General features: G+C 38.9%; 1 protein-coding gene across 1 annotated transcript in view; it reads right to left on the bottom strand.

The window, feature by feature from the left end:
* Positions 1-24,038, bottom strand: part of pde11al (phosphodiesterase 11a, like) — a 211,168-nt gene that overhangs the window by 2,757 nt on the left and 184,373 nt on the right. Inside the window, exons 15-19 of the mRNA XM_067997983.1 lie at positions 23,601-23,701; positions 22,426-22,503; positions 19,923-19,986; positions 17,942-18,016; positions 11,005-11,088 (exon numbers count right to left, since the gene is read on the bottom strand). Coding sequence (XP_067854084.1) covers positions 11,005-11,088; positions 17,942-18,016; positions 19,923-19,986; positions 22,426-22,503; positions 23,601-23,701 — 402 coding nt within the window. The remainder of the gene's footprint in view (positions 1-11,004; positions 11,089-17,941; positions 18,017-19,922; positions 19,987-22,425; positions 22,504-23,600; positions 23,702-24,038) is intronic.

Below are 24,038 nucleotides of genomic sequence, written 5' to 3'. Positions count from 1 at the left end.
AACTGATCAAACAGGAATAAAACAGGGACCCTAAAAGTCTGCGGGTAGGGCGATTCCCGTACTTATGTTGGGTTTGGGCCCGCTGGTTACCTCGGCCTGATCCCATAAAAGTACGTGCCGAAGTTGTGATGGGCGTATGTTGCAAGAGCTGCAGATTTTCATGCCCAGGATCTTTTTGGGATAACTTGTAAAGATTGGGATCCCGAAAATTCATGGGTTGTGATTCTGGCAGTCATATCGGATCTACACTTGCCAGTGCTCTCCAGTGCTGATCTTGCCGGAGTTTAGCGGGAGCTGTGGCAAGCCATCTCATTTGCATGGGTCTGGCAAACACCCAAACCACTACAGACCCATCACCAACGCCCACTTACCCCATGGCAGCCGGAAACTCCAGTCCTTGGCTGTCTTTGGGTAGGGTTTCCCAGGCCTCCTTACCCCCAGATCTTATGGAGCCTCCTCCTTGGTGCCATGTGTAAGGGGACTGAATCCTCCAATCTTCGGGAGTTCAGAACACTAATCTACTCTGGACTCCAAATCATTTCTGTCCATCAGTCTCAGCAAACAGTCCTCCAGTCCCACACCAGATCCCTACTGAGGGGAAGCGAGAAATCCCAGTGTTGGAGATCACTGCCCCGGGCTGTCCTCCTGATTTCATTAACTTTGTAAGGGATGGGCATAGCTTCCACCCTTTAGAAGGCTTCCCGGAAAATGCTGGAAACAACCAGGACCCAGTGCAACTAGGACTCTGCTGATTTCCATTGGCGTCCGCTGGACTCCCCGCAAAGTTACAGCAGAAGTCTAGCCAAATCCTCAAGGAAATTTGGGGCCTTGACTTTTGCTATTCCCATTTTATCATATGAAGCTCTGCAGTAAGGATTTCTTCCAACTTAAGATGTGTTGTGCAATCCCAACAGGTATTTAGTAATACATTAATGGATAGCTAAGAATCATTTACAAGACAGTTGTACAAGTAAAGCTTTAGCAACCTTGCCACAAACTATCATGGCTAAAGCTTTAAAGCCATAAAGAATACAGGACACATGATGGAAGTTTACTCTTTCCATTTGGTGGTTGGACCTCTTACTGTAGTTCCATGCAGTTTGGTTTTATTATTATTTTGCTGAATTTCCTTTTTACGGTTAAAGGAGAAGGAAATTCTAGATTGAGTACATTTTGTTCAAACTACTCCTCCATGTTCTTTAAAAATATTCATTCATATATTATTGGAAAAACATTGGTTCTGAAATTCCATGAGGATTCTCTTTGTCTCCTGTCATAACTTTGGTGGGAGACCAGTGCAAATGCTGGAGAAAAGGCATCTTCAGTCATTTATGCTTGTTCTCTGGGGGTTCTCCTGAAATTACGGTGGAATACCCATATTCAGGGCCCTCATTTTTTTTTTAACTAGAGCAGGTCACTTTGGTGACCTCATGTTGGGTAGGAACCCCATGACTTCTGGAGCAACTCCATTCATTTCAATGAAGGCTGCAACTTCAGACCAGCTCTGCACAAAGGACTTTCTTCACCCAGTCTTTCTCCCTCTTTAAATTTTGCTCTGGTCCTCCTAATGCTTTACATTCAATAATAATATTTACTAACTGATCTTCAGCAGTACTGTGTACTGTTCTGAGCACCGCACCTTAGAAAGGATATATTGGCCTTGGAAGGAGTGCAGTGCAGATTCACTGGAATGTTACCAGGGCTCCAAGGGTTAGATTATGTGGAGAGATTACATAAACTAGGTTTGTGTTCACTGGAATATGGAAGATCAAGGGGTTAGAGTTTGATTGAGGTTTTTAGGATTTTGAAAGGAATTGATAGGGTAGATAGAGAGAAACCTTTTCTGCTGGTGAAGGAGTCTAGGACAAAGGGACATAACCTTAAAATCAGAGCCAGATATTAGGAGAGAAGTTAGGAAACACTTCTTTACACAAAGGGTGGTAGAAATGTGGAACACTCTCCCACAAAAAGCAATAGATACCAGCTCAATTAATAATTTTAAATCTGAGATCAATAGATTTTTGCTAAGGGTATGGAGCCAAGGCAGGTAAATGGAGTTCAGCCATGATCTCATTGAATGATGGAACAGGCTCGAGTGGCTGAATGGCCTATTCCTGTTCCCATGGTATTGCTCACAGATAGTTTGAGAACTGGAGTACAGTTATGATGTCATTATTAAGATGGAGCTTTGTTTAAACTGGTCTGACCCTTTAAGGCCAGCGCTCCCTGTGGGGAAGTAGATTAAATAGATGTATAGTGAGGCGTGAGTATTCAGAGAAGTCTCTATAAATTGCCAGCTGCTTGTAAGGCCCTGGCTCCTGCCCTTTGGGGAAAGGCCAGTTTATCAAAATCAGAAAAGTCAGCAGGAAGTGATTGACTTTTGTTTAATACTTTTTACATTTTGAAGTGTGAAGTTTGATGGATGTGTGCATGACACGAGATATATATAACAACTACTGCTCACGTTGAGTTGGTTATATAACAGTAGGGTTATTATCCACAAGATGTGATGAGGAAAGTTATAGGCAGTAAATGTGTCAGTTACAGGAAGTGTTTGCTATCTTCTCCTACTTCTCTCTATTTTTGTTTTCTTTTCTGGTTGACTCTCTGACCTGTTTTGCTTCTGTGTCTCATTGGGGGTAATTTTCAACTTCACTGCCTGAGCAGTATCCCTGAGGCAGCACATCACCCACCCTTTGTAGAACCAGCCTAGTTTACATTTTGGTGATTTCAAGGGGCAAGCGATCGCGCTGCCAGGTTACTGCGTGGGTGGCAAAGTTGAAAATTATCCCTACTGCCTTTTTTGGTTCTTTCTCCGTTGCTTTCTTTCTCCTCTTCTTTTTTGTTGACATGGGCGAGGGGATGCATGTGGATCCCGAAAGAAACATGCAGGCACCCCTTAATATTTTTTAAAAAATTGTTGCATATGTTCAGGGGTGCAGACTTCAATGCCTGCCTGGGCCCCCAGGTGGTCACAATTTCAATTCCTGTTGATGAGGTACCCTGGTGTAACCAGGTATATCTCCACCAACCATACGCTGGGTCCCAGTGAAGGCCCAGGACGTGAGAACTCAGACGCTTGGAGCCCCCACCCCTTCCTCCTTCGATGGCCATATTTGGGGCAGGCAAAGTATCTGCCCCCTAAAGGCCATTCACCAAACTTGGCACAAGAGCAGGTAGATTTTCCTTCCCCCCCACTCCCTCCCCCGCCCCACCACCATTTAAACCAGGCAGTTTTCACAAGACTAGGAGCACTGTAGGGCAATATTGCAGAACCACCTCAAGAAGCAAGGCTGCAATATAAACAGCCCATTAAAGTTAGCTAGAGAAGAGTGGAGTTTAAGATTAAAGGACTTGTGTTACCCATAAGACTTATTCCAGCAATTATTCACACTGTGCACTTGTATTTTCAAAATATATTTCAAAAAGTTTGGAATGAGAAAAATGATTTGGCCCATCAAGCCTGCTCCTTGCATAGACTGTGCACCATTCACTCTACCATAGATTCTACCCAACCCAAGTAATCTCCTGAAGAAAGGTTTCTACAAAGTTGTTCCCTGCACCCCAGAAGTAAATCAAGCAAAACTCCACAACACCTATCTAATATCACATTGTGCACCCTAGACTGGTTGTCTTCCTTGATGTTCTTCGTTGGTTCCAGGAGCTCCTGAACCACTAGACTCCATACAGTTTAGCATTTTTGAAAGATAGTTTTATCTTTTGAGTTGAATGGTGGGTCCAGAAGATGGCTGTAGGTTCAAACTTATCAACAATTCATTCATATCTCATCCCAATTTTATGTGTAATACATAGTTGAAAATTCTACTCAGGTTAACCAAATATTGTACACTTCAAATGGAAATTAAAGTGGCTTTGAAAGCCTGGACACAACTCTGAAATGTCATTTGAGTGAGCAGAGCAAACTCTTAAACAATGGAGTAACTATTAAACTTTACATGTTAAGCAATAAAGTTGACCAGCTGCCTTTTTAGCAGTGTTATAAAACTCACAGGTGTCCTTTCCACTTAATTGAGATTTTTTTTAATGGAGGCTATGCTTAGTTTTTTCTTCTTCACAATTTATCCAATGCTGTCAATGAAACAACTGCCTGTGTGAATACTGAGCAGGTGTTCTTGTGGTGCACAGAAGTGTTGTTTAAGATTACTGAGATGGGAATTTGGAATACTAGCTATAACTTCCTGTCATTGCTTTCACCAGAGACATCATCAGGCACCTTGTAAGTGCATGAATGACAGGTTTATCATGAGACACAGGGTTGTAATAGCTATGATAATCTGTTAAATCTTTCTGCAAGGTCTTTGAACACCTCATTCTGCAACATAGTCAATGAATTTTCTGTAAGCCTACTTGACAAGGCCATTTCCACATTTGCCATATGCCAACAACATGGATTTTTATGGGACTTAATAACAAGGTTTTATGAATTTTCCCTGTTTGTTAAATAAAATAAGTACATTTAGACAACTGCTCTCAAGGGAGCAAATATAATAATGGTAAAGGAGAAGCTTCATTTTAAACTAAACAGAAAATCTGAAATGTTATCTTTCTTTCTATTTTCCTTCCATCTTGTTTTCAAAGATTAATTTTGAGCAAATGTAAATCTGTAACTCAAATCTTTCCCTCAGTATAAATAGAGTAGATTCAGTAGCAGAAGAACTGGCACACAAATAGAAGCATTAGATCTTTACGTCATCATGAGTCATGGCCTTCAGGAGTGGGGGAAAAAACATGAGGGAAAAAATCATTTGGAAGTGGTAGGGGACAAGGTGCCTGGTCTCACATTTTAACACATTGTAAAATAATTTATTTGATGATATGCTTACAGTAGCGGTGTAAAATTAAACAAAGAGTTGCAATATAAACAGGTTAAAGTAGTTAAATCCAGGTACATAAATCTTACAGCTAATTTATTTTATATAATGAAACTTACCTCTGGAATTGTGCCGGTAAATGATTCAATTCAAGACTTTAAACAGTTCAAGCTCTCTTGGAAAGCTGTACTGTATTCATGGTGCAAATGGGTGTCACCATGTTAGAATTTATAACAACCAAGCAAGGTAATAAAATTCATAATTATTTCAGTATGTCTTATTCATTTGTACTTGCCAACTGCTAGAATTTATTGTCCAATAATGAATTAAAAAATAAAAAGTTGAACACAATGTGGGCATTTTGAATTTAAAATTCTATAATTTAAGATTAAGGATGGAACTGAATTTTTGATTTTTTTTTTACATTATTGTAATGCTAAGCATTCTCTGATAAGACACGGTCTTAGATATAATGATAAATCCCTCCAGGGATCTATAAAAGCCTCATAACTGAAGACGTTTTTTTGCAATATGCCTGTGATTTGGTTTGTAAAATCTGAATCTAAAATTCAAAGCAAAAATCTGAGGATGGAACCAGGGGCAGCACTATTGGAGCAAAAGAATGACTGCATTATGGAGTAATGGCTTGTGGATAACAGCCTGTGATTACCCACACGTCGAGTTGCCACTCAGCCACACAACTGTAGAAAACCACCAAGTGAATGCAGTTTCTCCCCAACAAGGAGAAAAGAGGAAAAGGTTCTTTGAGGAGCCAACAGTTCACCAGGGAGGTGAAATTCCTCTTGTTGATAATTCCTCCTGCCATCAGTACGAAACAGGATTCCATTTTGTATGCGTGTTGTACACAAGTACAGCAGGAATTCCAGCCCCAGCTGACATTCCAGGGAGGATTCCATGATGTGGTGCTCCCAGCAGGGAGCAGCGCCTGAAGGGAGCACATCTGGGGAAATCATGAAAGCAATTTCCCAAGATACACTTCCTGTTGAGAACACCAGATCGTGTAATCACCCCTCCATCTTTATCCTGAGCCCGTCAAAGTTGATCAGGGTTGTTTCGCAAATGTGTTGTATAATTTTCAACTCTTTAAGGGGAGGGAGGGAGCTGCACTTACCAGAAATGCATATCGGGAGTACCAGTTGCTTTGCACACAATTTTTCAACTATTAGTTTTAAAGGTTAGAAAATATTGCACCGCGCGCACCCAACATTCTGATATGTGCTTTTGGCTTAAGGCTCCCCATTGGTAACATGAAATTGAAAAGCCAATCTTTGTGTCTTAAATATTAGCAGTCATCCCTAATTCCTTATTATGCTAAAGCCAACAATCATGTTATTTGTAGCCTAGCTGATTGTCTTAGGTCCTAAGATAAATTTTGCAAGGCTATGCTCCTGGGAGAAAGGAATTGGGACTTGTAAAAGAGGTTCATCATTTTAGCTGCTGCATCTTATGTTGCCAAGACTAATTTCTTTGCAGGACTACGAAAACTGTCAGCTGCCCCTTTTGTCACCTCAAAGATCAAGTTCTCGTATTATATCAGCACTGATAGTTCCACATTTGCCATTCATAATCTTCAATTAATCCAGAACTTTGTGGCCTGAGATCTTTCTTGCACCAAATACCCATCATCCCAAACGTACCCAACTCTACTGGCTCCCTGTGTCCTAGTAAATCGACTTCAAAGACCTCACCTTTGCTTTCAAATCCCTCCATGTCCTCCCCCCATTCTATTTCAGAAATCTTCTCCAGCCAAGCTTGAACCCTCTGATTCTCCGAGTCCAGATTACTGCTTGTCCCCAGCTCCCTTTACTTCTGTGGCCATGTCCTCTTAAAGTCTTTTTCTAAACCAATTTTCTTTGCTATTGGTTTCTTTGATGGTGCCTTTGGTTAATCCCCTCTTCTCCTAAGTTAAACTCCTTTGTTTCCTGCTCAATGCCCACCTCCCTCACTTGTAAAGCAATCTAGGATATTCAATGCCCACCTCTCCCACTTGCAAAGGTCTCTGGAATATTATTTTACGTGAGGAATGTTATATAAAAGTAAGTTCTTGCTGTCATCTCACATGCAGCACAAAAATAACTTTAAAGAATAGAAAGTTGAAATAATAATTTTGAGGCTATGTTCCACATGTGGTTCACCACCCCCCCCACCCCCATCCCCCCCCCCGCCAACTGCTGTCTGTCCCCCCCGTTTCCCCCTCCCCTCAAGGAGTACTTTGCTTGATAAGATTAGATAAAAGTCTGCTATGCCTCGGGTGCTATGTTAATACCCTATCCCTCTCTTTAAAGGAACACCACAAATCAAATGTGCAACTGCTTATGGCTTGAGGAATATGACATAAAATGTATAGTAAAGTGCATTTTTATCATAAAATTGCAAAACAATGACGATTTTGCCGAGACACAAGATAAATAAAAGTTTGCTGATTGAAATGGAGGTGGAGAAATGGATATTAATATAGGGAAATAAATAAATCGAGGTGGAGATGGAGAAACAGAGACAGCGAGAAATATAAATACAGAAAGATAAATATATACAGATAGAGATAGAGAGGCATGTCTTAGAAAAATAAATATACAGAAAGAGAAACAGAGATAATACATAAATATAAAAAGATGGATAGGGATTTTAGCATTTCTGTTTTTTCTGCTTTTGGTCTTTCTTTTTCTCACTTTTGTATTCATACATCAATTGTTTTATTTATGTTCCTTCATTCGTCTGCTGATTCCTTATTTTTCATGTTCTGCACTTTATTTCCTTGCAGTGTTTGTTTATTTTGCTTTCCCTCTCTGCCTCTGCTTTATTTTCTTTATTTCTCTTGTCTTCACACCTCACACAACACTACATCAGTCACTGCAGCTGTGCCAATACATACTTCATTAAACATTAATTTTCAAAATAATATCACCACCTCAGATGGCTGAAGTATATGTATAAATAAACATACACATTTGTATTCTTTCTGGTTGTGCAAATTTGGTTCACTGAAAATATGCATTCAGATTTATAGATAACTTACGACTCAAACAAGACCATCATTATGAATCTTTGTAGACAGGCTCTCCTATGTTGAAAGGGTCTAAAGACTGGATAATATACAAGAAGACTCCGAATAATTAACACAATATGAGCTGTCACGTTACCTATAAATCTACATAAATATCTTCAGCTAATCATTTTTTTACACAAATACAAGGTTGTGTATTTATAGATGAACAGAGGCCATTTGGACATTTGAGCATTCATTTTAGGCAAATTTAAAAAAAATTCTAATGGGATAAATTCAAATGCAAATCAGTTAAACGTTATTTTTTTGGCTCCTCTGTTGCAGTTATATATTAGCTAAAACTTTTCACAGTTGAAGCAAAAAGTCTCAGTGCAATTAAGACAGAACATTTCAAATTCTCGGATTTTCTCTCTCCATAACATGCAATGCTGTTTTACTGCATTTGGTCCAGAATAGTAAGACTATAAAAATACCATTCATTTCTAAAATGTCATTAGGAAAGCATTAAGTAGTGCAGTATACCCCCCATTGCTACTTTAAAAAAATACATTCTTAGCATATCTAGATGTACGATTGAGAATTACTGAAATTGAGAAGGATGTCATTTTTTTTCCTGAACTGTAGCTTCATTATACAGCTTCCTGAGTTCAGAATTTTAATCATTATCAATCATACTTATTACAGCAGAATTGTCATATCACTACTGTGCTGTACTAAAATATAAAGCATAGCATTATCCTGTGCAATTTCACTCTTTATTACAAGAGATTTACAAAAAAGGAATTAATAAGTAAAACTCAGTTTGCTATTGCTTGTCTCTCTGGCTGTGAGTGAAAGTATAAGTTTTATTTATGTCTGAAAAATGTCAATTAAAAACCACAGTGAAGCAGTGCACAGAGGTCTCATTTAGAAGCTGTTTCCTCAAACTAATATTGCTATTAGATTTCCTTTTGCTTATTTATCTTCTCTCTTTCAATCCCTACTTTTATCAATTGGTGCTTTTTTATATCAATTTGGAATTGTTTACTGTAATGTAAGGACAATAAGAAAATTAGTAGATTTTAATATACATTTTATTTATTTAAAATAAATTGTAATTAAAATCACTCAGCCATACATAAAGAACAAAATGGCCCAGGTTTGATTCTGGGCCTGTGCTAAATTAGCCAATCTCAGTAAAGGACAGCAGCTGGGGCGTTACAACCAGCTTCAGTCAGTTTAGGAGGGGGGGAGAAAATCAACAATGGTTCTTGTTATTCAGTGACTCCTGCTGGAAAGTACATGTGTATGAAAGTCAGTCTAGAACAGGAACACCCTCCACAGTTGAATAACCTGTGGACACTCAAGTCTCGGCTCACAAATGATAAATGATGTCTTGGGGCAAGGTTGCCAGTGTTAGTGCCTGTAGTACCAAATGCCATCAGCAGTTAGCATCTTTGCGGGAGGAACTGAGAAAAGGGGGAAACTGTGTGTGTGTGGTGGGGGGAGAGGGGATTGATTAGTAAATAAGTAATTGGAAAGTATTTGGCAGCAATTTTTGTTTTGATTAGGGTCACCACTGGCTGTCGGCATTGCACTGACATTGTTTGCTCAGGGTAATTCAGAGGTGGTCTAAAGACAGAAAATAGAACTGAAAGCGCACTACATGTGCACTATAACAATTTAACAGCAAACAAATGGCCAATGTACAATGGCTGTAAATGGGCAGATGCAGCTTCTGGAAATCCTCCTATTCAGCTACATTATGGTTTCCTCGTGAAGTCAATGGGCAGATTTTTGCCTAGTCACAGTACATTAAAGATGGGGAGGATCACACACCCATTCATTCAAATTGACAAAAAAAATCATGTGTGCTATGTTATAGGCGTGTGATTCTCTCTGCCCAAGGTTCCTGATAGTGTGGCACCCTGGTGATCCAATGCACCCAAGTATAAGAATAGGAAAATCTGTTTCAATATTGTTGCATTCACAATATTGTTTGCAATGTGATCACTTCAAAAAAGCCCATCCAGTAATCAATTTCTCCGGTCAAACCTCTCCCAGGCAAAGTAAGAAAGCTTTGAATGGGTACAGCAATAAAACCGAAATCAAACGTTTCACAGCAATTTCTTTCAAGGATCAGAAATTGATGCTATCACTTATCTATCAGACCTTTCTAGTCGCTCACAGTGGAACACAATAATGAATTAACAGGCCAGTGTTAGGGTTATCGAGGGTTGCAGTAGGAACAATTGGCAGGTATCTTTGAACTGTTCATCCCCTCTGGCCACTCCCTCATGCCCTAATGTAGACTCCATGAGCTGTTCTTTGCTCTATTATCTGGCAGTACTGCGCATGTAGGCAGATCAGACAATACAGCACTTTGCTTGTTCAGAACATAGCAACAGCTATATAGAGAGAGACAAAATCATTCATAATGGACCAAAACTCTTCTTTTGTTGCTGGTAAGTTTATTAGCTGCTGCCAGTTCAATTCTTGTCTCTGATTCAGTGTAAAACTCAAAATTTTCACAGTCCCTAGACCTGTCATTCCATCTCTGTCCACCAGATGGAGCAACCTGTCACAAGGACATACTTTGGCCTTCAAGAGAAAAAGAGTAAGGGGAGCTAATCAGAGAGAAAAATTGTCAGAATGCGTCACTTTGGTATGGGCCGATGATGTTATTCTACTCTTAGATAAGCATGCACATAAATACAATGAGCAGTGGAGGCCCTGAAGGTGAGTAGGTTTAGAATGGCCACACCAGCTACCATTTCAGCTTCATAAAATGGTGTTGTAACTGGCAACACCATATCCTACCATAGGATGCAGTGACTGCATTATTGGACTCATCCTAGAGTGCTCAGTATTGTTGCTAAATCCCTCCACATGTTACCTACAAGTACGATTATTACATCCTTTAGGTGGACATTGGGAAACACCCCACTTGCCCATGAAAAGTGAAGGAAAGTTTGTTGTGTCTAATTGATCCCACTGCCCAAGTTAGGTTACACCATCTGAATACCTTTCAAATATTTCTTTAAATAATAAATTCCACAGATTTTCAATTGCTTACATATTTTAAAAATCATTTTGAGAAAACTGGATGGGAGGAAAGAAAAGCACAATATAAAAAAAAATCACAACTTATTTAGTGGTTCAAGGTACCTCAAACAATGGCTTGCATATCCCATCAATCCATTCCAGCTGAAGCCCCGGCAACTCGTCCTTCCTATTTCGGTCAAAGATAGCCTGTAGAATATTTGTGAAGATCGAATTGTGTTTCAGCACACGTCCAAGAGTGCAGTTACTGCAGGACCTGACATTCACGGATTGCTAATAGCAGTAATAACTCAGAGTTCTTCATGCATTTTTACCCACATTTTGCATGTTCACTACCAAGGTCAAAAGATTAATTCATTGCTCACTCCATGCATGTATGATTTTTGAGCATGAAGATGCATTAATTTTGTTAAAAGCAAACAAAATAATGAAAGACTCCTAATGAAGGGAAATTATAGCACAAGTCAAGTAAGGTGTTGACAACCTATAAATCATCTATCCCTAGTGTGCAATTTATAATCAAATTATGAGTGCAGTTCAGCAGGATGCATTTGCCTACACATCAATGTATTTCACTCGGTGTCAGCTGTGACATTACTGTAGGCAGACTGGTTGCTACAGGCACAATATTTAAAATTCACAAAGGTTTTTTTTAAAAGTATAAGATCAGGAATATGACAAATTCCTAGTTTGTTTACTTTAGACTGAAGTGGAAGATTTGTTTAAAATTATACTCTTGGGAAAATCTGCAACATCAAAAAAACAGCAAGTTTAGAAGTAGGTCCGTACAAATAGCTGGAGCAATAGTCTCCGTGACAGCTGTTAAAGGTCAAATTAGAACTCACTTTAATTGGCTGTCTTAGCCTTGTCCCCGGTGAACACGTGAGATCACAGCAAAAAAACTGCTGAGAATTTAGCGCTAACCTGAGACTAGTTCCTCAGTCATAAATTATTAACAGCTGATCCAGAACTCAGTGCGTGGAATAGATTCGTTGTATCAAAGTGCAGTGGATGGTCTTCTGAGAATGGGCTTGATATGCAATTTTATTGTGTTACATGGACAGCCCAGCATTGCCACACCTGATTTAGGAGTCCTTACTGTATTACTGCAGGACAGAGAATGGACAAATGAATGCATTCTATTGAGTTTTCATCCAGGGTATGAGATTCAGACAGCTTTTTATCTGATTATATGGAAGCTACATTTTAAAATGTATACACAGTGACAAAAGTTGCATGTCTATTCCAGTTTAAATTATGTCTCTATAAAACCACCAAATCCATATCAGGGTTTTTTCAGTAAAAGCATATTTGTTAGAATGTGACTGTACACTTTTGGGTCTTTTCTACTGCTTCACATTATTATTTGTAGTTTTTTTTTATGTTCAATATGTAACCTCTGATTTCTAATGAAAATATTCTCTTGCACCTACAGATAGTGTTTTTCTTCCAACATGCCACCAGCCTGCAAGCACGTGGTATTCCTATATATTACTTGTATCTCCTGGACATATAAACAATTGGAAGTTCAGATTACTGTTATCCAGCGTTTAAAAGAAAAAAATAGTGACTAGTTTCACAAGAAAGAAAGCACTTGCATTTATGTAGAGCCATTCATAGGAACATAGGAATGGGAGTAGGCTATTTAGCCCCTTGAGCCTGTTCCGCCATTCAATGAGATCATGGCTGATCTGTGACCTAACTCCATATACCTGTCATAGCTGCATATCTCTTAATACCTTTGGTTAACAAAAGTCTATCAATCTCAGATTTAAAATTAACAATTGAGCTAGCATCAACTGCTGTTTGCCAAAGAGAGTTCCAAACTTCTACCATCCTTTGCATGTAGACGTGTTTCCTAACTGCACTCCTGAAAGTCCTTGCTCTAATTTTTAGGCTATGTCCCCTAGTCCTAGACTCCCCAACCAGCGGAAATAGTTTCTCTCTATCTTCCCCATCAGTTCCCCGTAATATCTTGAAAATTTCGATCAAATCACCCCTTAATCTTCTAAATTTCCAGGAATACAACCCTAGTTTGTGTAATCTCTCCTCGTAAATTAACCCTTGGAGTCCAGGTATCATTCTAGTAAATCTACACTGCACTCCCTCCAAGGCCATTATATCCTTATTAGAGTACGGTGTGTCAAAAACTGGATAGCCAGGTGGTGAAGGATAGAATACTAGAGCCTGGTCTTCAGTTGCTTCCAAGCCTTTATTCACGGAGATCCACACGGTACACCCCCTAGATAAGCTCTCATATAAATGGATACAACAGAGTCCCTAATTGATACACACCACCTGAATACAATTAACACTAATTGATATGGATACAATCAACAAGGTGCCCAGAACTGAACACAGTGCTCCAGGTGTGGTATAACCAGGGCTTTGTATATCTGTAGCATAGCTTCTTCCCCCTTGTATTCTAGACCTCTAGATATAAAGGCCAGCATTCCATTAGCCTTTTTGATTATTTTCTGTACCTGTCCATTACATTTTAATGATCTATGTACATGGACCCCTAAGTCTCTTTGGACTTCCACTGTTCGAGCTTTTCACCATTTAGAAAGTACTCTGGTCTATCCTTTTTAGGTCCAAAGTGGATGACCTCACACTTGCCTACACTGAAATCCATTTGCCACAGTTTTGCCCATTCACTTAATCTATTAATATCTCTCTGTAATTTTATACTCCCATCTACAATGCTTACAATGCTGCCTATCTTTTGTTGTCTGCAAACTTGGATATGTGGCTCTATCCTGTCATCTAAGTCGTTAATAAATACAGTGAATAGTTGAGGCCCCAACACAGATCCCTGTGGAACACCACTGGTCATATCCTGCCAATTTGAGTACCTGCCAATTATCCCTACTCTCTGTCTTCTGCCGCTCAACCGATTTCCTAACCAGGTCAATAATTTCCCCTCAATTCCATGATCTTCGATTTTAGTTAACAGTCTCTTACAAGGGACTTTATTGCATGCCTTCTGGAAGTCTATATAAACGACATCCATAGACACTCCCCTGTCCACTACTTTAGTCACCGCTTCAAAAAATTCAATCAGGTTCGTCAGGCATGACCCATCCTTTACAAATCCATGTTGGCTCTCTCTGATCAGCTGAAAATTTTCAACTTGTTCAGTCACTCTATCCTTAATTATTGACTCTGGTAATTTCCTGACAACAGATGTAAGGCTCGCTGGTCTATAATTCTTCTCTCACCTTTCTTAAATAGCGGAGTGACTTGCAATTTTCCAATCTAAAGGAACGGTTCCTGAATCAAGAGAACTTTGAAAGATTATAGTTAGGGCATCTGCAATGTTCTCACCTATTTCCTTTAGAATTTGTCACTCCTTAGTGCCATTATTTTCCTCATTACTGTTAATTTGCTTACTTTAATTATGGTGAATCCCTGTCCCTGATTCAAAATTAGTTTCCTTGGGGTGTCTGGCATGCTATCCTCTTCCTCTACTGTAAATACTGACTCAAAGTAATTATTTAACATGTCCACCATTTCCTTATTTTCATTTACAATATTACCATTATCAGTTTTTAAGGGGCCCACATTGCTCTTGACCACCCTCTTTTTCCTAGTATAATTGTAAACGTTTTTTGTGTTGATTTTGATATCCCTTGCAAGTTTCTTTTCATACTCCCTTTTTGTAGCTCTTACTCTCTGTTTTGTCACCCTTTGATTCTTTGTATCTCTCCCAGTCACCAGAATCTGTGCTATTTTTTGCATTTTTGCATGCTTTCTCTTTTAGTTTTATATTGTCCCTTACATCTTTTGTCGTCCATGGCTGTTTTTTTTGGCAAGTACAGCTCTTGCCCCTTAGAGGTATAAATTGATTCTGTATCACGTTAAATTCTTTTTTGAACATCTCCCACTGATCTTCTGTCATTTTACTCATTAACAGATTTGCCAAGTTTACTGTAGACAGTCAGTCTCACCCCGTTGTATTGGCCTTACTTAAATTTAGAATCTTAGTAGCTGTTACGAGTTTCTCCCTTTCAAACACAATACTGAACTCGATCATATTATGATTGCTATTAGATAAATGTTCATGAACCATTAGGCTGTTAACTAAATCTGGATCATTACTCATTATTAAATCTAATATGGCCTGCTCCCTTCTTGGTTCTAGGACATATTGTTGCAGAAAACTGTCCTGAACACAATCAAGAAATTCGCTACCTTTCTGACATATCCTCAGGATGTCCCAAAGTGCTTTACAGTCAATAACTTACTTTTGAAGTACAATTCATGTTGTTATGTAGGCAAACATGACTGCCAATTTGTGCATAGCAAGGTCCCGGATAACAGCAAATCAGATGAATAATAAATAGTCTGTTTTTGGTTGAGGGATAAAAATGTTGCCAGCACACCAGGAGAATTGCCTACTCTTCTTGATGCCATAGGATCTTTTACGTCCATCTGAACAGGCAGATGGTCCTTGTCTTAACATCTCCAACAATGAAGCAATCCTTCAGTACTGCACTGATCCTGTGCTCAAATCCTGGAGTGCGGGTTGAACCCACAACATTCTAACTCAGAGGTGGTAGCAGTAGAACTGAGCCAAGCTGACAACCAAGTAATGAGCTGTCCTTTGCTCTCCTCACTACAGGTAGAGACATTGGGCTAGATTATCATCTTCACCGCCTGAAAATTAAGAATCGCCTGGGCGGAGCAGAGCACATAAAGGGAAACTCACAAATGTCAATGAGAGGAAAATCAATCAGGTCCTATGTGCGACCCTCCCTGCCATATTTTACTCTCTGAGCTCAGGCAATGCTTAATGCCCAGATGGTAAAGACGAAAATCCGACACCAGAAATTCTTCTTCCCTTTTGATATGAAAAATCATAGGTGCAAACCCATCAACCCTATCACTCTGTGCCACAACATATCTGAGCTCCAAAGTGCTTCACCATTGTTATGTGCTACAAAGATAGATTTTTGTTTTTAAGTGTGAGTGGAGAACATAAAGGAACCAGCTTCGAGGATTTACTACACATGACAGGGTGAGCAGGCTGAATTCATATACACAGTTGTCATGACACTTTTGCTGAAATATCCTAGGTTAATAATTGCTGTCACTGATATTAATTCAGCACTGCAGTAATTCTAGCCAGGATCCTTGGCGATGTCATTGGCACTCAGCAGTTAAACAAAAATATTCAAGAAAGCTGCAGAAGCAGACAAAGAAAAGCAAAGGAATGTCAATATTAATCCTAATTGCCTTTACCTGTTTGATTTTTAAATGAGCACTGATGGTAAAATTTCCTCTTTAAATATTTTGGCACAATATGGGATTGTAGTGAATGAATATACATAGCAGAAATATGATTGGCAAACTTCCTTAGTATCATGCTGAGCAAGGCCATAGCTGATCTTGGAATGCTTTGTACTATCACCAATGGAAAGAATGTTTCTACAAACCTTCAGCACACTGGGCATTAATACAGAACTAAGATGTCAGATAAATAACCCTCCAATGTGTCAGAGAGGAAAGAGTAAAATAGAAATGATTAAAAACTGAAGTAACCTGCTGGCACACAGTTAGGACATTTCATACAGCTGGGATGGTGGCTGGTTCAAGCTCTGGTTGCGCCAGACACTTGATTAATGATCAATTGGAAAAGACTTTTCTCAGCTCAACTGGACAAAGTGGAGCTATGGAATCAATCTTGGCTCTGGTTGAAGTTTACATTGGCTTCAGGAGTCAAACAAGGGATTGCTGAGGTAGTTTTAACTCAGTTCAAATCCAATCTGGCCAAGTTGAATTTCACTTGAGAATTCATACCACTCAATGGGATGTCTGATGCTGCTCTTGTTCCTTATGATTGAACAAGAAAGATGAGAGGCACTGTGATTTTTAGCTGTGGGTTAGTGTTGAGGCATCAGGAAGCTTTCTAGCCCCAACATATACAGTAAAAAGGGCAGATTACTCATAATAAAGTATCCTGGAATCAAGTACACAGTTAGATACATTGGGATTGGTTTAATAATTTTAGGGCTAAAATTGTAGCTATTTGGCTCCCAAGTGTGGTACTGATTGTTCACTATAGGTGTCAATGAATGGCAGACTAATGCAACTTTTGGAAACACGCTTTGTTTGTCTGATATCATGACACAATACACCTGTCAGTTGCATGTGATACAAGACAGATGCCAATTTTAGAAAAGAATCTTCCAATTGGAAAATCTAGTTCCAACCATCAAAAAACGATTTGAACGCCCTCTTGTTCCCTTGTTGCACTAAGATTTCCATACTAAAAGGGAATCTGAAGCACCTGATCGCACACAGCTAGTGTAATCTGAACACTGGTACTAAACAAACATTATAGCATGTCAGCCCTGTCTCAGTGGGTAGCATTCTTGCCCCTGAGTCAGAAAGTTGTGGCTTCAAGTCCCATTCCAGACACTTGAGCAGAAAAATCTAGGCTGACACTCCAGTACAGTACTGAGAGAGTGCTATTTCTTGTTTGTGGGACCTCATCTTTCTTGTTTGTGGGACCTTGCTGTGCGCAAATTGGCTGCTGTGTTTCCTGCATTACATCAGTGACTGCACTTCAATAAGTACTTAATTGGCTGTAAAGCACTTTGGGACATCCTGAGGTCATGAAAGGCGCTGTATAAATGCAAGTCTTCATTATTTAACATCAAGTCTATGTAATATCAGATAGTTCTGAATAGTTTCAGTCCAAATTAATTTAATGAGTTAACTCAAAACTATTCCACATCTGTTAGAAAATGTGTTCCCTTTGTAAATGAATACCAATCAACTTCAGTTATTTAACTAGTCAAAACAATAATTGAATTTCACATAAGAATTGTGACCCATTGTTCCCTGCTGGAGAATGAATGAAGCCAGTATCCAAAAATTGAGGTAATTACTACAGAACCTACTTCTTAATTAACTTGAATAGCAAGTCTGCAGATATACTGGACAAAACATTAACAAGTGATAATGATAAGGAAGTAAATAGAAAACTAAGGACAAAGTTTTTTTTAAAAATCTGTATTTTAAAATTAATACTTACAGCTGGTGTCAACTTCAGCTCAGCCCTCTCCCTGTCGCCTTGTTCGAAGAACTCACTGGTTACCAAATCAGCTACCTACAATACATAAATGCAAGTGTTCTACAAACTTATTTAATGCTATTTCAGACTGACCAAACACAGATAATTGTAGCAGTTCACTAATGACAAGTTAGATTCATATGTAGCATTACCGCTCCATGTAATGATACCTCCCTTTTCTAATGAGGAAAATACTATCAGTAGTAACCTATGTCTTGTCTACCTAATCATTCGTGGATTCTGCTACTTGCCAGAATTGGTCTAGATCTGAGACAGATGTTGAACTGAATCCTGAACTTCAATTGTTTTCTGAGCTGTTCCTTTTTCCTGTTGGGCAGTTGCCAAGTGCCTAAAGCTTCAGTGATAAAGTAAGACTTTAAAAAAAGAGTACAAGGAAGAGTACTTGCTCCTTATAATCTTCTCGGGATAGACTGACCGGAAGCTATGTCCAATCCTTGGCAGTCTGGGGAGGAGAACATGCCTGATCGTGATTATTTGTGTAAATCTTTTATTGTTTGTCAAACACACAACATGATGTCGTGACTTGTATTAAAGTGCTCCCCACTGTTGCAAAAATGTCATTTTGCCACTTGTATGTGGACATTCTCATAATGAAATTGAGGCATTGGCTCTTCACCCTTTTAGCAACAATTATAATTTCTCTTTAATAAAGAAAAACATTAGAAAATCCACACACTTTATAACACAGCAATCACTAGTAATACAAATAGGACAGGGCGATTTTGCATATGTAAATAGGTTCCAGTATAGTTAGACAGAATGCTTAATAATTCACAAAAAAGAATGAATAATTTTTCTGCCATTCTGATTGAAATTAGGTGTAATAACTCAAAGAGCAATTACTTCCCTTTATCTAATTTGCAGGGTGCAGTAATTAACTTAGGACATTTTCTGTACTTGATGTCCACATCATGATATTGAGTGGGTACTTATTGTTCATGCCAAGGGCACTGTATGAATCTTGAAATATCACAGGATGTAATAGGGTAATTCTTGGAAGAGACCAGGATGTATGTCCAATTCTTGGCAGTCTTGGGAAGAGAAAATGCTTCACCCTGGTTAGTGGGGATGGTAGTGTGGCAGTAACAGCAATTTTTTATGGTTGAGTGAAAATCTCTCACTTTATCACGTGGCACTACACTGCCCAATTTAATATTTAAATTGTAATTTGCATTTGTTTCTTTTATGCTTAGCTGGAAAGTAATAGTCAAAGCTTTAAAGTTCAAGTATGTCTGGGTCATTCATCTTGCTCCTTGGAAGCTTTATATGATAATATGATGAGCATACAAATTCCAAAAACAAATAGCCATTATGGACTCCTGGAGACTTGCTCTATTAAGGACAAAAGGCTCCTTCTGGACAATATTTTCTTCATGGATTTTGGGACCATCAGGCAGCGAGTGCATGATCAAAATGAAGGAAAAAGCACTTAGTGGCACAAACAAAAATGTAGATTTGCATTGTGACAGAAGGAGCAGGAACCACACCACATTTAAAGAGAGACCTTTTTTTTAAAAAGAGAACATTTGTACCTGCGGCAGTAGTAAAAAGTTATCTGTAGAATATTTGCTTTTGCAACACGAACAAAATGTACTTGGGCACAATAGTTGATGCTAAGTTAGTGCCACTGCAAAAAGCATAGAATCGGGTCCAAACTAAACATATGTTGAACTCCTATTCAAATGCAACATTTTTCCTCTAGAATTTCTGCATGTCACTTTTCTTGGGCCTTACTGTCCTAATCTGTCCTGTTATTAGTGACAAACAATAACGATATTCTGCATCTACTTTTAAGCATTGGAAAACTGCAGAATATAAAATGAAAGCTGAAAATAAAAGCATGACTTTAAATATAATAATACTACAGTTTTAGTGCATTCCTTAAACCACATCATGATGGGAATGAGCTTCCTGTACTCACCTGCTTAGAGATCTCCCAAGGCTTTGTAACTGCTCCTAGATCACAGGCTGTCATCAGCATAGATCTGATGTTGTTAAAATAAAATACAGTAGTCACCTCATGACTATTCATGACAAATGAAACTGAACTTGTCTGTAAGAAATGCTGGAACAATTTGTGCTTCATCATCACAATTACACTTTAAATGCTTTATTACAATCAATTTGCTCCTTTCTGTTGGACAATTAATTTTTGCCTCTCCTATTAATTTTTAAATTATATTTTCTGTTTAATAAAGCTACTGTTATTGGCTCTTAATTACAGAGTTAGGTGCCCATAGGATACACTGGTTTGGCTGGTGGTGAATCTGACGAGCTGGGTAAAAGAAAAAGCTTTGTAACTGGTGGCATAAGTCATTTCCATAAAGCATGTGACATCAGTTGCCAAGACATTTACTGCATGTAAATAATGTCTTACATCATTTCTCTGGCAATGTTGGCTGAGATACCAACCAGCATCTCATTCTGAAAGAAAGCTGCAGTGCCCCATAGAGGGCAGATATAGGATAATAGGTGTGAACCAGTCAGTAATATGGCAATTAAGTGGTCCCAGTAGTAACATCAACCCCCAAAATGAAGCTCAAATAGTTTATTAATGTCAGCAGAACTCCGATATTGAATTATTATTTGAAAACTATTGATGGATACCTGTTATTTCTTTTTCTCACTTGAAAATAATGAACTCACTACAGAAAAGGAAGCCCCGGAAACTGAAGCAGAGTCAGCAAGGTTTGTTGCAAATGCAGGTAACGGTACTCCTGCAGCTCACCAGTTGTCAAAATAACAGTGAGGCCAATGGCGCTCTCTGTTATTTACGCACAAATGCTACAGCAACTTCAGGCGAGGGTTTGATGCACAGTTAAATGTGGAAATCCAAAAGTTGATGTCCAAGATGCTCCACTCCACTGTTAGCTTTGCGAAAACGGCATCTCGCTGTCTGCCTCACCATTGAAATACATTGAACGGAGTGAAGTTGCTGTATTTGGTAGATACGAACTAAACTCGCCACAGAAAGTTATGTCTTGTCCATTTCAGTCTAAGTACCCTTTTAACAATGTGATAAATGTTAATTACTGCCTATCAACCTCTCTGGCACTGAAAATTATCTATTACAAGTATGGAGTTGCATTTTTTTCAGGTTTTAATTGGTGTAGATTTTAAAAATGTTAAATTTTTAATTTTAATCTTTAAAAAACTTTTCCTTCCAGTCTCTTTTTCCTCTCTCTTAATCCAATTCCCCCCCTTCTTTATTTCTCTTTCTGTACCTGATTTGACATTGAATTCACCCACTCTAATTTGCATTTCTTTCTCAGTCCTTATGCTGTTAATTTCACAATCCTTCAATCTGATCTGAAGGAGATACCCAGTTGCTTGCCCTGTTCACTCAGATCCCAGATGCCCAGTTTCCCTTGCTGCGATGTTATCAGCTCGCACTTGCAGCAACTTGCCACACAAAAAATTTTAAAACCTAAACGTGCAAGGGCAAGTCTAACTCACGGCAGATGCTGATAGATGCCACGCCACAGCAAATTATGGCCCAATAAGTCGAGTATATGGGTCACTAACATGCTGCTATCCACACAAAGAGCAAATTGAAAATGGTCATCAAACAGCATGAGAAACATGATTTCATTGGGCATGTGAGCTGCAATTTTTTTTGTCCCTTCAAATTCAGAGAAACCAAAACTGGGCCAAATTTAGGTATTCGTAAATCAACTTGAAACTGCAAGGTTCCGAACTGGGCCAGATGTGCATCCCTACCCATAAGTTACAACCTTAAAAAAAACCAAACAGAACATACTACCCTTGTAGGCAAATGCACCACCTGATGTGGCACCAGCATACACAGATTAAGAAAATCCAGGATTGGCCCCTGGTCTTCTCAGTCAAAATATCTCATTCAGTGACCCACATTGCATCACACATGCAGTGGAAAATCATGCTTTACGTGCAGCTTAATATTGGACGCCTGTCAGGTGAGGACAGAACTGGACTCTGCTGTGATCGCTTCTCTGTCTCGCCCGCATCCCCCTAGTCAAATAGCCAACCAACACTTATTATCCAAGATCACATGTGATCTTTAGCTATTTGAGTAGGTACTAGAGAACCAGCATGGCTCATGGAACTGTACCCCAGCATCAGTCTATTGCTTTCATGAGGTAGGGGTGAGTGAGAATATTACATGGAAAATTAACAAAAATGGGTCCTTTAAAGTAACGTCAAGATTCTTTTGAAATCCAGCCTAAGTAAACCAGTAAAAGTCAAAATTAAACAACAACTTGCAAGTATATAGGGCTTTTAATGTAGAAAAATATAGCAAAACAAACAAGAAGCTGTTGTTCATCTTTGACATGTTGCTTAGTTGATTGGGAATTAGTTTTAATAAAATAGGGTGAAGCATAATTATATTGCAATCACATACTGTTACAGGACAAAAATGAAACAGTTTCAGAATCCTGTTTTACCTCAACATTTCCCTGCGCTTCTCAAGACGCCAGTTATGTTCCCCAGACATTACATACTCGAAGAACTTTGTGCGCTGCCTGCATTTAGATGAGAAAAAGGAAATATTTTATTGTATCTGTACTGAGTATTGTAGCATTACAATTCCACACACGGTTGACATTCTACAATCAGGGAAATTAGCACATTCCAACAAACCAACAACTGAGTATGCCCTATTACTGCTGGCATCTAATTAGCTTCAGTCGGCAATAAATGTTGATATATGAGCAATCTGCTAATTATTTGATTAAATGAAACAGGTTTTAAAATGGTTACTTTAACATACTAAAAATACAAATGGGCAGTAATACAGACCAAACTGAACCAGCCCATTACAATTAGTACATCTGATAATGTTCATGCATAGTGCAGCAATAAACTTGGCCAAATAATTTGTTAATCTCCTCAGCACCCTTAATTTAATGAATGCTTAGTTTTCAAATAACTGTTAAGTGTACCCTGAAGAGGAAAAACTGGAGGGCAAATCACCCTGGCACCCTTAAATTCCTTCCTGGGAGTTTGTGTATGGATACAGGTACTGGTACAGCTATGAGTGGTGTCAGCAGTTCTGCAACTATGTCACTATTTTTGTACATGTACAGGTAACACAGTTCACACTTCACAAAACACAGATAAAGAAAGAAGGAAGAACTTGCACTGATACAGTGCCTTATCACATCCCAAACTGCTTTACAATCAATCACTGTGGTTATGTAGGGAAACATGGCAGCCAATTTGCATGAAAACACAAAATGACTGACCAGATAATCTGTTTTTGATGCAGAGGGAGGGACATTGGCTTGAACCAATGACACCAGGAGAATTCCCTGCTCTTCTTCGAGTCGTGCCATGGGGATCTTTTATATCCACCTGAGCAGGGCCTCAGTTTAAGATCTCATCCAAAAGGTGGCACTTCCAATAATGCAGCATGTACTGAATTGAAGTGTCAGCCTAGATTATGTGCTCAAGTCCTGGAATAGGGCTTGAACCTTCTGATTGAGACTCAAGAGTGTTACCAACTGAGTCAACTTGGCAAAATGATACATTTGCTAAACAGTATTGCATTTGTTACAGTAAAATAATAAAATTAAATGGCAAATCTGTGTTGTAATTAAGTTGTAATGGAAACACTTACTCAAAATAAAGCATGAGGTCAGTGGACAGGATGGCTTGTTTTAGCAGCTGCATCAAATCGCTGTAGTCCTTGGATGAAAGGTTGGCAAAAATGTTGTGTCCCTAAAATTAAGGGAAAGGTACAGTAGCTTAATACAGATGTGTAAAAGGTCAAAGCAGCTGTTCCTGGGGATTTAAAAAATCATATCTAAATTAAAACCAGGGGAAAAATAAATGCTACATTTTTAAAGGTGAAATTCAGGTAGAAACTTCAGTATTACAAAAACTCAGCAAAAACTTTTGCACATTTAAAAAAGAGGGGGTTGAGAAAGATGTGGCATTGGAAAGCCAATCGGGGAGAAGCCAATATGACGAACTGAAAATCGCACCGATGTTGGAAATCAGCCCCCTTTCATTTTGTCTATCTGTGGTCCTCTGGAGTGTTCCAGGCCAACACCAA

Source organism: Heptranchias perlo, chromosome 2, assembly GCF_035084215.1.
Source record: "Heptranchias perlo isolate sHepPer1 chromosome 2, sHepPer1.hap1, whole genome shotgun sequence".
Lineage (NCBI taxonomy): Eukaryota > Metazoa > Chordata > Chondrichthyes > Hexanchiformes > Hexanchidae > Heptranchias > Heptranchias perlo.
The sequence above is the reverse complement of the archived record's forward strand: the minus strand, read 5'-3'. Positions and strand labels throughout refer to the sequence as shown.